Raw genomic sequence first — 11,274 nt, 5'->3', positions numbered from 1 at the left:
AGACTGGATTATCCTCTGATTGTCACAAGGACTTACATGGCCCTCAAAGGGATCCTCTGAACCGACTTGCTCCCAAGACGGAGAAATCAAGTACAAAATACTTAAAGGCTTAACCGTTTGACCCACCCAAGTGGAGCAAAGAATGGTCTTTCTTTGATTCGATCTCTGGAGTAGTGGTGTAAACCAAATTAATGATGATCTCGATACAGGCGACATGCATATCATTTGCGAAAAATTGTACGCTGATTAGGTTACCTGCCTTTGGAAGAGTTGATGACTGAGAGTGTAAAAAAATCAAATGTCAAAAGGACACTAAGAAGTTAGTTACTTATCTACCAGGCTTAATATGGGGGACTAAAGTCGTTGATGTAGAGGATAAGTGTCAAGGGTGACATATTGAGTCGATACAGTTTGAGGACCTATCATTAGGCCTATACACGTTTGATTAAGCAGGGTTTATGACTTAGTTATACATGTAGTAGATGATGCCGACATCTCGTTGAAGATTCAAGCAAGCACACCTACGTCAATTTGTCCGGTGAGAGCTAACCCACCGATAAATTCTGAAAAACACGGACGCCAAGCAAGGACGCCAAGCCAATCTCACTCAAGATTCGAGTAAAAAACATACGATGTCCTTTATTATCAACAAGTGTCCTTGTTGCAGTACGGTCATGACAGTAAGAACGCGCGTCAAGAACACACGGTTATTTACATGCACTACCCACCTATGCCTTAGCTTGGCCAACATTCCATGCATTCTAATGATGGCAAACTAACATTTTGGTGATATTTTTGAATTATGTACAAAACTCAGGTAGCCCAATCAATGCTCACAATAACGTGTTCTCTGTTCCCAATGTGTAAGTACGAAACCTAGACGTGCCCGATCGATACGACATTACCAGTCGTTGCGCTGAGCCCCACAAGTTAAAACGATTTGTCACACATCGACTCCGAGCCAGCGAACCTGACGGACGCGGTGTGTTCAGGAAAGCTAGGTTCTGGAACAAGACCTCACCAAGTCCTCAATCGTTACTCCAAGGAAAAGACACAAGGCATCTGATTTTTTATAGGAATTTTGTGAAATTTGCACCTTTCATTCCACGGCGCGTGTGATTAATGAGTTCGGATGGAAAAAGCAGAGTGAGAAAATACACAAAACGTTGCTCTCGTTGCAAGAATCCGCCAACCCACGATATTCCTGGACGAGTGTTCACCTGTTTCTCGTGTGCTACTCTTCAAATCAAGTAATCATTTTTAAGTGATTCTTGGCAAAAACACAAATTCGTTGATACCTCGTTATAGAAGGCGATTCGAAGTGAATTCCCGCGGAAGTGTATTCTATAGACGCATCCCATCTGCTGGTATCAGGGCGGATTGGCACCAACTGAGTAAGAATGCTCCTCTTTTGACGGAGAAAACTCTTATTGAACTTTGCCAATGGGCAGTTGATTTCTTTACTGAAATGTAAAACTTTTAAAAGGAAATTCAAATAACACTCAACGCACACATGACAGCGAGGATAAGGATATTCAAATACGGTTTGATTCGTTTGGTTGACGTGCCGTCTTGGTTAGTGTTTTCGGGAGTTCACGAACTTCGACTTTCCCCGCTCATCGCGGAGGCTTCCTAATTTCTAGTCGGCCATACGACTTTCACATTGTGACCAGTGGGCCTGTCACAGACTTTCTAGTGTGTTATAGTCGGCCGTTGCGACACCTTTACTTCAAATTTCACGCTGTGACCAGTGAGCCTGTCACGCACACTTCTAGTCCACCGTTTTTGAGTGACCTCACTACGAATTTCACTGTGAGTGACCAGCACCAGTGGCCTGGTATGAAAATGAAGATTTATTTCAGTTTCTATACGATATAGTTGGAGATCCGTAACCCAGGATGTGCGAGGACCAGGTGGTGGTGTTGGATATTGGTTCGTCCAGTGTCAAGGCGGGCCTCTCCGCGGACGACATACCTGAGATTGTCTTCCCAACAGTTTGCGGGAAACCAAAGTTTCATCGGCAGGTGAGAAGCATTTTGTACATAGATCCTCCGTAAACTAACACTGATTTCGTCAATGCTGTCATTGTCTCGGTTGGTTTGAGGAATGGCAGATAAGAGGGCAATTGGAAGATGGCTCTAGCAGTGTCGTAACTTACAAGACATCAGTCTCTGATTGAGCAGGATTTTAAAACTGTTTAACTGCAACCAAAGGCTGTATAGAAACGTCTCTAGATCATTATGACCCAGCTGCTGCAACCAAGCTTGAAGTTGGAGTCTCAGATTGGCTACTGACGAGCGGTTCGAGGTCTTTGGTTACAAGTACATGTATGTTGATGTTCGGCCAGTCTAGTGTGTTATGTAACCAGCCCTTTGCAGGCGAATGGGGAAGACTTCCACAAGACCAACCCCCTTCAAGCCCCAGGCCTTTGGGAAGAGCGCCAAACTTGTTTTTCTGACTTGAATGAAAATTCAAACATGAACAATCACGTGTACACGCCTCGGGTCTACTTTTCTACTTGCTAAGAATAACTGAGATTCGGGCATATTTCATGTTTATTGCAAGGCATGCCCATTTTAGCCCTTAAGTCAAAGACATTTCTGGTTGAAACCCTTTGTAAATAACATATTTCCGACTTAAAAGAGTTGGCCTAATAAACATTGGTCTGCACAAATTCTCAGCTAATTGCCATCGGCCATCAATAATTGAATTACCTTGTCATGAACAGCGTTAATCACCCAGAAAATGAGATCAGAAACAAATATACGAATATTTTTACAGATCTGACAAATGTTTTCCTTCTTGGGAAGTGAACCCTGATGGCACAAAAGTATACCACATTTAGTCGACATCCGATAAGCAATGTCAGCAATGCATGGGGTTATTATTTCTTTCGGTCTGTGTTGAGTTGTTTATAGCCACAATGATAGCCACAAACCCATAAACAAAAGCAGATAACCAAGATATGCTGTTAGCCCTGCAGATGGTAGCTTGTTTCCTGTCAGACGTGTCGCAAAGGTATACGCACCGATAAGATTTTTACTCAGCCCCCTCATCCAACTAACAGTGGTTTTTCACATTGGCGACAACTGTTGGTTAACGCGTGCCTCTCTTTCCAGCAACCATTTGCTTTCTTTCTGTTTAACCCGCCGCCTTCGTTCTATGCAGCACATGGACAAACTCGCTCAATGCAGACTGGGCGTTTATAGGCCTATATCGTGTGGTCATCATCTAAATTTCGCCAACACCATACTTTAAAATGCTAAATTTTGAAGAAATGTGACATTTGACAATGATATTGAACTTTCAGAGATTCTGAAGTTCATTCTTAACATCAAATCAGCTTATAGGGAGATTGTTCATTGCTCTTGTGCGAATTGCAATTTTTGGGGAAACCAATCGTTCCGTCCGGCGAAAGTAGTAGACTTTCTGTCATCAGACTCATTGAATTGAAACATTGAAGTCTTTTCTATCTGTAAGGTATAGTGCTATAGTAGCTATTGTATACCAGACATAGTTTACAAAAATTTCTGTAATTGTAGAAAATTATTGTTTACGAGTATTCGAAGTGTGAAATAAAAGTAACGGACGGAAATCACTTTTTGAAACCCGCCCCTCCGTCAGGAATTTCGCAACGAAGGTTCTCTTACACGGCTTTTTATTGATCAAAACCCACTCAGAATCTGACCCACTCTACATGCGCACACATACCGGCAAATGAAAATGTTACTTAAATTGGCTGCATATCTGATTTCGCTGCTCTAGCCGCTGCGCCTCACTGCATCCGAGATAAACCTTACCTGGACGCTTTTTCAAAGAGTTCAACCTTTTGGGCAAACGCTTCAAGCAAGTCTCGTGTGTAATTTCTACATTCCATTTTTAGATTTTCTTGTATTTTTTTCTCATTGATTTATTATTGTGATGGAAGTTTTTCTGGACACATCAGTTCGTCTAGAATATTCCGAAGGATTTTTGCAAATGGCAGTTATATTTAGCAGTATCACGGATTCCTCCCACTCCCAGTAATTCGCAAACAGAGTATTTTTGAAAGGTGGGCGATTTTCAAAAAGTGACTTCCGTCAAACACTTTTACATGTATACACTTCAATCAACAACAGTGAAAAATCTGTTTAACTGAAATCCCTTGCTTTGGTGTTGGCAAAGATGATGACCTCTTTAAAAAAACGGGCAGCACCAACGCACTTGGAACCGAAACTGACACAACCATCCTGAGTTCCAGTCTTTTTTCACTCCATCGCCATTACAATGTACATTTGAAACATTGAGTGGCGGAGTACACATTGTACCAGGATGACACAATACGCAGGTGTGCAAAACTGAGTTAAAACAAGCTTAATATGTTGAAAACGCTATTCAAATATCATCGTCAACATATAAAGTCAATTTTATCAAAGTTAAAGTTAAACATTATTCTTCAAATCTTCGAGTCAGAGGCCTACGTTGCATGAAGCTCCTGCTATGATATACGTAATACATGCAAATTGTAAACATTTTGAGATTTTTCAAATCACCAAAAACCTCAACAATGACGTAGGGCCTGCTGGTCTTGCTGTTTCCTTCAAACCGCCTAAAGGCTATTTTCAAACTCGAGGACAGATAATAAATAACTCCTCGTCTGATTCGCCTATGTACATGTATACGATGTTACACGATTGTGAGAGACACACGAACATGACGAAGGAAAAGTCAAGTTGTTTGAACGGTGGCATTTAAGGGGCTTCAGTTGCCAATTCAGGTATTCAATACCTACGAAGTAAACAATACGAACATATGTATTAGTTTGACAAGTAGATGGCTCTAGATGGCTCTTCAGGTGTTTTTATTACCCTCGGCAATCGATTCAAAGTCACTTTAATTTAATGGTTTCGTCGTGGAAGGATCCCCGATGGACAAGTTGTCGCCCGATCAAGCCGTACAACATGTACTGCGTGTTTCAGCATGTTCATGTAATGTTAAAGGGAGAATATTGGCAGGAGCTAGGAAGGTAATATTAAGTTGCACAATGTCGGCGGTAGCGGTCCCTCCTAGCTCACAGGACCGTACGTCGAAACTAGTCAGGCTCTCGCTGAATCAAACACAACCTAAATCCTATGCACGCGCATAATAGTCCAATGCTAGTCACAAGCATCAAGCAGTGCGATGAATTGCCAAATTTTTGCGCCTATATTTTTGCGAAAATTCATAAGAAGATGAACGTTTTTAAGATTTTTTATTTTGCGGATCAAGAATAATTAAAGAAAACAAAATCGTGATTTCTACTTTTGCGAATAAACGCTATTCGCGAAATCCGCGAAGATAAAAAAAAACGCGAAAATTTGGCGTGTCTCAGCAGGAAAACTGCACCGAAAGGCCTCAAAGTTTTCATCATTAATTCGCCTTGTAAGTCAACAGAAAGTGATAGACCGCAGAGATAATTACACAGACTTTGAAGGGGTGAAAGTGAGCATAAACGGGAGTAAGCATGCGTAAGGGTCTGAATTGAAGGGTCGGTAAATGGGCCTTAGTAATGCCTCATTTAGTATCAAATCCATGGACGTGAAGATATCCGACTTCTCTACTTCACTTGTTGTCATCGTGACGCCGAATTGCCTTCGCAACCAGTTGGGTAGGTCAAAAGGTCATGACACTCACACCACCCTGACAATCGGAAACGGGAAGTCTCGCGTCACATGATGTGATTTTTCATCCGTCGTAAAAACATTGAGGATAAATCTCAAATCCATACAGAGTCGAACTAATCAGCTTAAGACTCATGAGACTGATCCATTTCGATTCTGATTAACATAAACCAAAGCTGGTTATCGAAAGGAACCTCGTTGTTGACTATCGGTTTTGCATTTATTTCTGATTGAGTGGCTATACTGTCCGCAATCCCAAAAAAACTTCTCGGTTAGGAATCAATCCCACGCAAAGGTTTACTCCATTTGAAAACGCAGATGGAAAACGAATAGTGAGTTGGGCCACTCCACCGCATTCTGAGGAAATCTGGGATTAACCCCTGAATTTCTCAGCGCCCAATCGACACAGCTGCATTGTTCGGAGAATCGATTTTCGGTAACATACATACATGTACGTGTATACCAAAGTAGATCAGTCCGACCTTTTGTGGCTGATGAATTCGAGGGGTGTAAGGAGTGCATATTCACCCCTCAAGATTTCGTTTGAGAAAAGATTCAGGCGAGTCTATTATCGTGGCCCGCAACCGGTGTATTCTTCGATTGGGCACCATGGTCTTGGAGAAGCATTTTCGGAACCCAAAATGTCACAGGTCAAACAACCGACTGCCAAATCAGCAATTGCATAGACTGTGCTTTTATCGCCCAGATGCAGTGATCGAATATCTTAATCATTAATCCATTGTCATATATATTAATTCTTATCGAATACATGCACCTGCAAAGAGACTTAAAAGCTCCAACTTACATCTATGTTATGGGAGATCGGGGGAGGAGGGGGGAGGCACGAGTGGGAACCTAAGTTATATCTGGCTTAGTGCGGAGGAAAAACTCGGGGATGGCCAAGAACTATAAGTCTACAGTAAAGGCAGGTAATAATAACCATATTCAATGACTTCGACAGATTCTCAATCAAAACCGCGCTCAAAAACACGCTCAGCTGTAATGACTATACAGACTGTAGGTGATTTCCTCTACCACCCTTCCTGATCCAAGCCATACGGCCCTGGTAGAAGTGGGCACAGCGGCGAGAATACCAGTTGCAAAGGACATTATGAAGGATGGCACACAGGCATGAATACTCGGACGGTGTTGTCACTACGGTACATGTATACTAAAAAATGTGAAGAGCTGTTATTGAGAGTTGTTCATACCGCTGCGAAGTTCAGGCCGTCCTTTCATTCTTGCGGAAATCGTATCCTCTTATGCGCATATTGAAACCGCTGGGTCTCTGGGCCACCTGCACTCTGCATTTAGTGTTTATTTTACGTGTAGCCCGTCCACGAGTATTTTGAAATTGTCCTAGTTATATGACGACATGGGCTAACACTTTTTCATGCCCAACCTCTCAAACTTGTCATGACGATCTTGAATCTTATGCCTGTATTGATCCCATCGAAGCGATATACAGAATAGATGACTGAAGGGTTTACGTGGGTCAGTGCTGCTATAAGATGTTGGTTCTCAAAAGTTCGCAGCCAGTCTTACACTTTTTGTCGTGGTCCAAACTTCTCTGATTCTTTGTCATAATGTTGTTAGCTCGAATTGCGTGGCTAAATCCCGGCTAAGTTGCATGGCCATGGTTACCGAGCATGTTCATCAAATTTAGTGTGTCTGGTTCCTGAAACCAGCCTACATATTTCTAGCAAGAGGTGCTAGATGATAACTTGACATCTTTCTTATCATTCATGGCTTTGTCTTTGCAGAACTCTGAGATCAAAGGAAACTACGTGGGATCAGCTGCCGTATCCAATCGGGACATCCTGTCCTTGAAATACCCAGTCAAAGACGGAATCGTACAGAACACAGATGACTTTCAAAAACTCCTTGAGTATGCATTTCATGAGAAGCTGAAGATCTCCCCCGAGGACCATCCAGTGATTCTTTCTGAGACACCGTGCACGCCGCGGCAGATCAGAGAAAAATGTGCCGAGGTGATGTTCGAGTCGCATTACATCCCAAGCCTCTACATCGCCAACCAGGCAGTCCTGTCCTTGATCGCGGCGGGCAGGACGACCGGTTTAGTTCTGATGGCTGGCGAGGATGTGACAATGTCCGTTCCGGTTTATCAACATACTGCTTTAAACCATGGTATATTTCGTGCAGACGTGGCAGGGAGCCAGTTAACTAGCTACCTAGAACATCTCTTGAAGATGCGAGACATTGCCATGCCGCAGCTAGATGAGATTAGACAAATCAAGGAAAAACTATGCTATGTTGCTTTAGACTATGACGAAGAGTTGTGCTTGGATACCACAGACTTGGTAGAGCGACATTCCGGCCAGAATGGAATCTGTGTGACAATGGGAGAGGAGCGGTTCCGCTGCCCAGAACTTTTCTTCCAACCGTCTCTTCATAGTCTCCGCTCGCCAGGAGTTCACGAGGCGCTCAACTCTAGTGTACTCAAATGTGACCAAGAATTGGAAGATGACTTCTATAGCAATATCGTCCTCTCTGGAGGGAGTACCATGTTCCCAGACTTTAGTCACCGCCTCCGCGACGAGCTCGAGGCAATTGAGCCGGAGAAAGACATCAAGGTGTACGCGCCACCTATGAGGAGATACGCCTCATGGATAGGGGGCGCAATCATGGCAGGTTTTTCACACTTCCCGGGTATGTGTGTAACTAAGTCAGAATATGATGAAGCTGGGGCGAGCATTGTGCAACGAAAATGTTTCTAATTTAGGATCAATAGATTATACATACTTGACGTCAGCCATAGTCGCTAATCAGAAAAGTAGAGCTATCATGCTTGCTTACGCTGAGGACAACGATTGAGACGGACCTGGGGTTTTGATTAGTCAGTATCTGCTACCTGACAAGAAATCCTGACGTAGGCCCTACTCTTTGCTTTAAGGACCGGGAAAGTAGTGAATGGTAGTAAAAGGGATGATGAGCGCTTCGAAACTATAATATGTGGAAATCTACGGTAATTAGAAGCCTCTCCACATGGTATTATTTTTTTGCGGTTTTAAAATTGATGTTCAAAGGACTCCCGGATGACCCAGAATTGCAGGCTGATTTGCGATAGATGCAGTGGTGCCATCTTCATGTACACTTAAGATTTTCCAGGTTCTAAAAAAGTTTGCCGGCGAACATGGACAGGGACGTTGCGGATACACGAAGAACAGACCAGTGTCGTAGCATTAGGCCTATATCTCCAGTTCCGTAGCCGACGGCGTTTTACGACGCGTTTAGTTTGACGCGTACGGGCATCGGGCGTTAGCCAATAGTTCAGCTAAATTGCTGAAGCGGAGATCTTACAATGTAGGTAGTTCTTTCGATTATTTGAAATTTGGCCTGTTGTACCTTTTTCATTTTAGGGCTTGTATTTGATGTCAGTTCATATCCAATTCTAATACATTTAAGGAAGGCCTTTTTCATTTTTGGTCTTGTATTTGATGTCAGTTCATATTCAATTCTAATACAATTGTATTAGTTCATCTTTAGATTAATGGTCAACGCTGTATTAGTTTCTATTATCTCAATCGCTCTGCTAACGCTACGTACACATACAATGTACACTATAGGGGCCCGCGTAAATTTTGGCGCCATTCGTAAACGTCACATGGCGTAGTGAACAACAATTTGCTGTTGGGTGACCCACGTCACTGAAAACGGCTTTTGGCGCCGCGCAAAAGTGCCATCCCAGCCCGGCCGGCGAGGAAATAATCTGCGCGTCGATGGCAAATCAGGATCAGAGCGAGATAAGTATCGTATTCAATTTTAGTTATGTAGCAGGACTTTTGATGTTGATGTGTTTCGCAATTGAATGAAATTCCGCACGTCATTGTCAATCAATGTATAAATGCGTGTTCTTCGTTTCACACTCGAGACGGACGTTTCACCCAAGTCGTTGATTTCAACAGTTTCCTGGCAAATCTTGTCGGCTAAAAATGGCTTACTTTTATAACCATAACCGTGGACATCAAAGCTGTATGAGGAATGTCGAAGACACTGTCCTCAAACCAGAAGACTACAATTTGGCAGAAACATTTAGCCACGGTCGGACGTTTACTATCTTTAATAGTTTCAACCTTGATGCCTATCTTCGGGAACAAAGTCTAGAGGAAACGAGCTATGATGCATTTCTTGATAGAGCCGGTGAGAGGGCTAAACTGTCCTATAATGCACCTCCGTACATTACCCCGCACGCGTCCCCTGTTATCCCCATGGTGGTCAACAGGCGGGTAGGAAGACGTATGTTATCGGAGCCAGTAAAAAGTGACGAGGTCCAAGGAAAACTCTATTACCTCGGGTTGGCTTTAAAAGAGAAAAAGAAGCGAAAGAAACTGAAGTGGAAGAAATCCACAGATACGTGGCCTTACAAAGAGCGGTGCGGTAATATCTATTCTTCAGGAACTGAGGAGGAGAATAAGGAGAGCGAAAAGGAGACCAAAACAGCCACCTCGGCAAAAAAGCCTCGTCAAAGAAGTGACGCTAAAGGGTCAACGCGAAAGCGAGTTCATGAGAAATCTGAGACTGCCAGTCTGAAACCGGGTCCTTCACGTAAACGACTAAGATACGAATCGGGTTCTCAGAAAAAGAAGCGTTAACCTAAGAATGGATCACATCATTTCACGAGAAAACGGCACTCGGATGATGACGTGATATTTCAGTCCGAGTGTAGCAAGAATCGGACAGAGCAAAACGAAGAGCTACAGAAACACTGATAAATTTCCCCAGCCATTTGGGCTTTTTGGGATGCAGTACGGTTGGGTTTATTGTCTCACGATACATGAACAATAGTGGTGAGTGGAACCAGAGAGTGGAAGCGTCCGACTGCAATGCGAATGACGCTTGTAATGTTCCACAGCCTCCTCCTTCTCCATACACGTTTCCCTCTTTTTACTCATACAAACTGTCTTCGCCTGATCATTCATCAAAGAAATCTCGCTTTTCATAGGTGTCTGACTATGCTTTTTTTCTTCAAATGTTCCCCATGTCAGAGTTTCTATATGAATAGAGAGTTCATACAAAAGGCGCAGAAATTTGACATAAAAATATGTGACCGAATAACTGCTGCACCAAGTGCAGTTCCGATGTGGCTGAAACCAAATTGGGAAACACGTCACTCGATCGCTTTCTGCCAAGTCATGCGTTACATTTAACGCCACCCATCGGGCCTAAATGGTATTAGGCAGGGAGTCAGTCCTAACAGGTCTGTTGAAAACTCCATATTACAGTCTCTCCTTGAAAGTCAGCCTGAGAGTGTGACATCATTAGTTTATCGTTGAGAATTAAAATTTTATTTCTTATGAGAATTATCAAATTTGTTCTCTTTATTTTTTTGTATGCCTTGATTTCATCATGGAATGGATGGATAAGATTATGCTTGATCAGGTGCAAAAACCCCTCAAATTAAATGGTTTCCACAGAAACCGGGAGGGACTTTGAGGTGTACCAGAATTTTGACTGGCTGGCGACGACTGGAAGCATCAGAAAAGAGCTTAAAGGGGGTACACACTATGTATTTACTGGCTCTACAGGAGTTGCACCTGTTCAGGAAAATAGAAATTCAGTAAAATTATGTGCACAATGCCGAGTGAAGTTATCATACATGCAAATTTGTTGAAAC

At 42.9% G+C, this 11,274-nt stretch overlaps 1 protein-coding gene across 1 annotated transcript; it reads left to right on the top strand.

Annotated features, from left to right (window-relative positions):
• The first annotated feature begins 1,022 nt into the window (after window positions 1–1,022).
• LOC135498829 (actin, clone 302-like) lies at window positions 1,023–10,894 on the top strand. Its single transcript, XM_064789303.1, has 2 exons — window positions 1,023–2,024; window positions 7,403–10,894. The coding sequence occupies exons 1-2, from the start codon at window positions 1,899–1,901 to the stop codon at window positions 8,375–8,377; spliced, it is 1,101 nt and encodes a 366-aa protein (XP_064645373.1). The 5' UTR covers window positions 1,023–1,898; the 3' UTR covers window positions 8,378–10,894.
• The last annotated feature ends 380 nt before the right edge of the window (window positions 10,895–11,274 follow it).

This window comes from Lineus longissimus, chromosome 1 (assembly GCF_910592395.1).
Source record: "Lineus longissimus chromosome 1, tnLinLong1.2, whole genome shotgun sequence".
NCBI classification, from domain to species: domain Eukaryota; kingdom Metazoa; phylum Nemertea; class Pilidiophora; order Heteronemertea; family Lineidae; genus Lineus; species Lineus longissimus.
The sequence above is the reverse complement of the archived record's forward strand: the minus strand, read 5'-3'. Positions and strand labels throughout refer to the sequence as shown.

Bases quoted from the DNA above. Each gene is read 5' to 3' on its own strand.
- LOC135498829 (XM_064789303.1), top strand. From the start codon at position 1,899: ATGTGCGAGGACCAGGTGGTGGTGTTGGATATTGGTTCGTCCAGTGTC. The intron at 2,025-7,402 runs GTGAGAAGCATT...TTGTCTTTGCAG, and splicing joins AACCAAAGTTTCATCGGCAG to AACTCTGAGATCAAAGGAAA.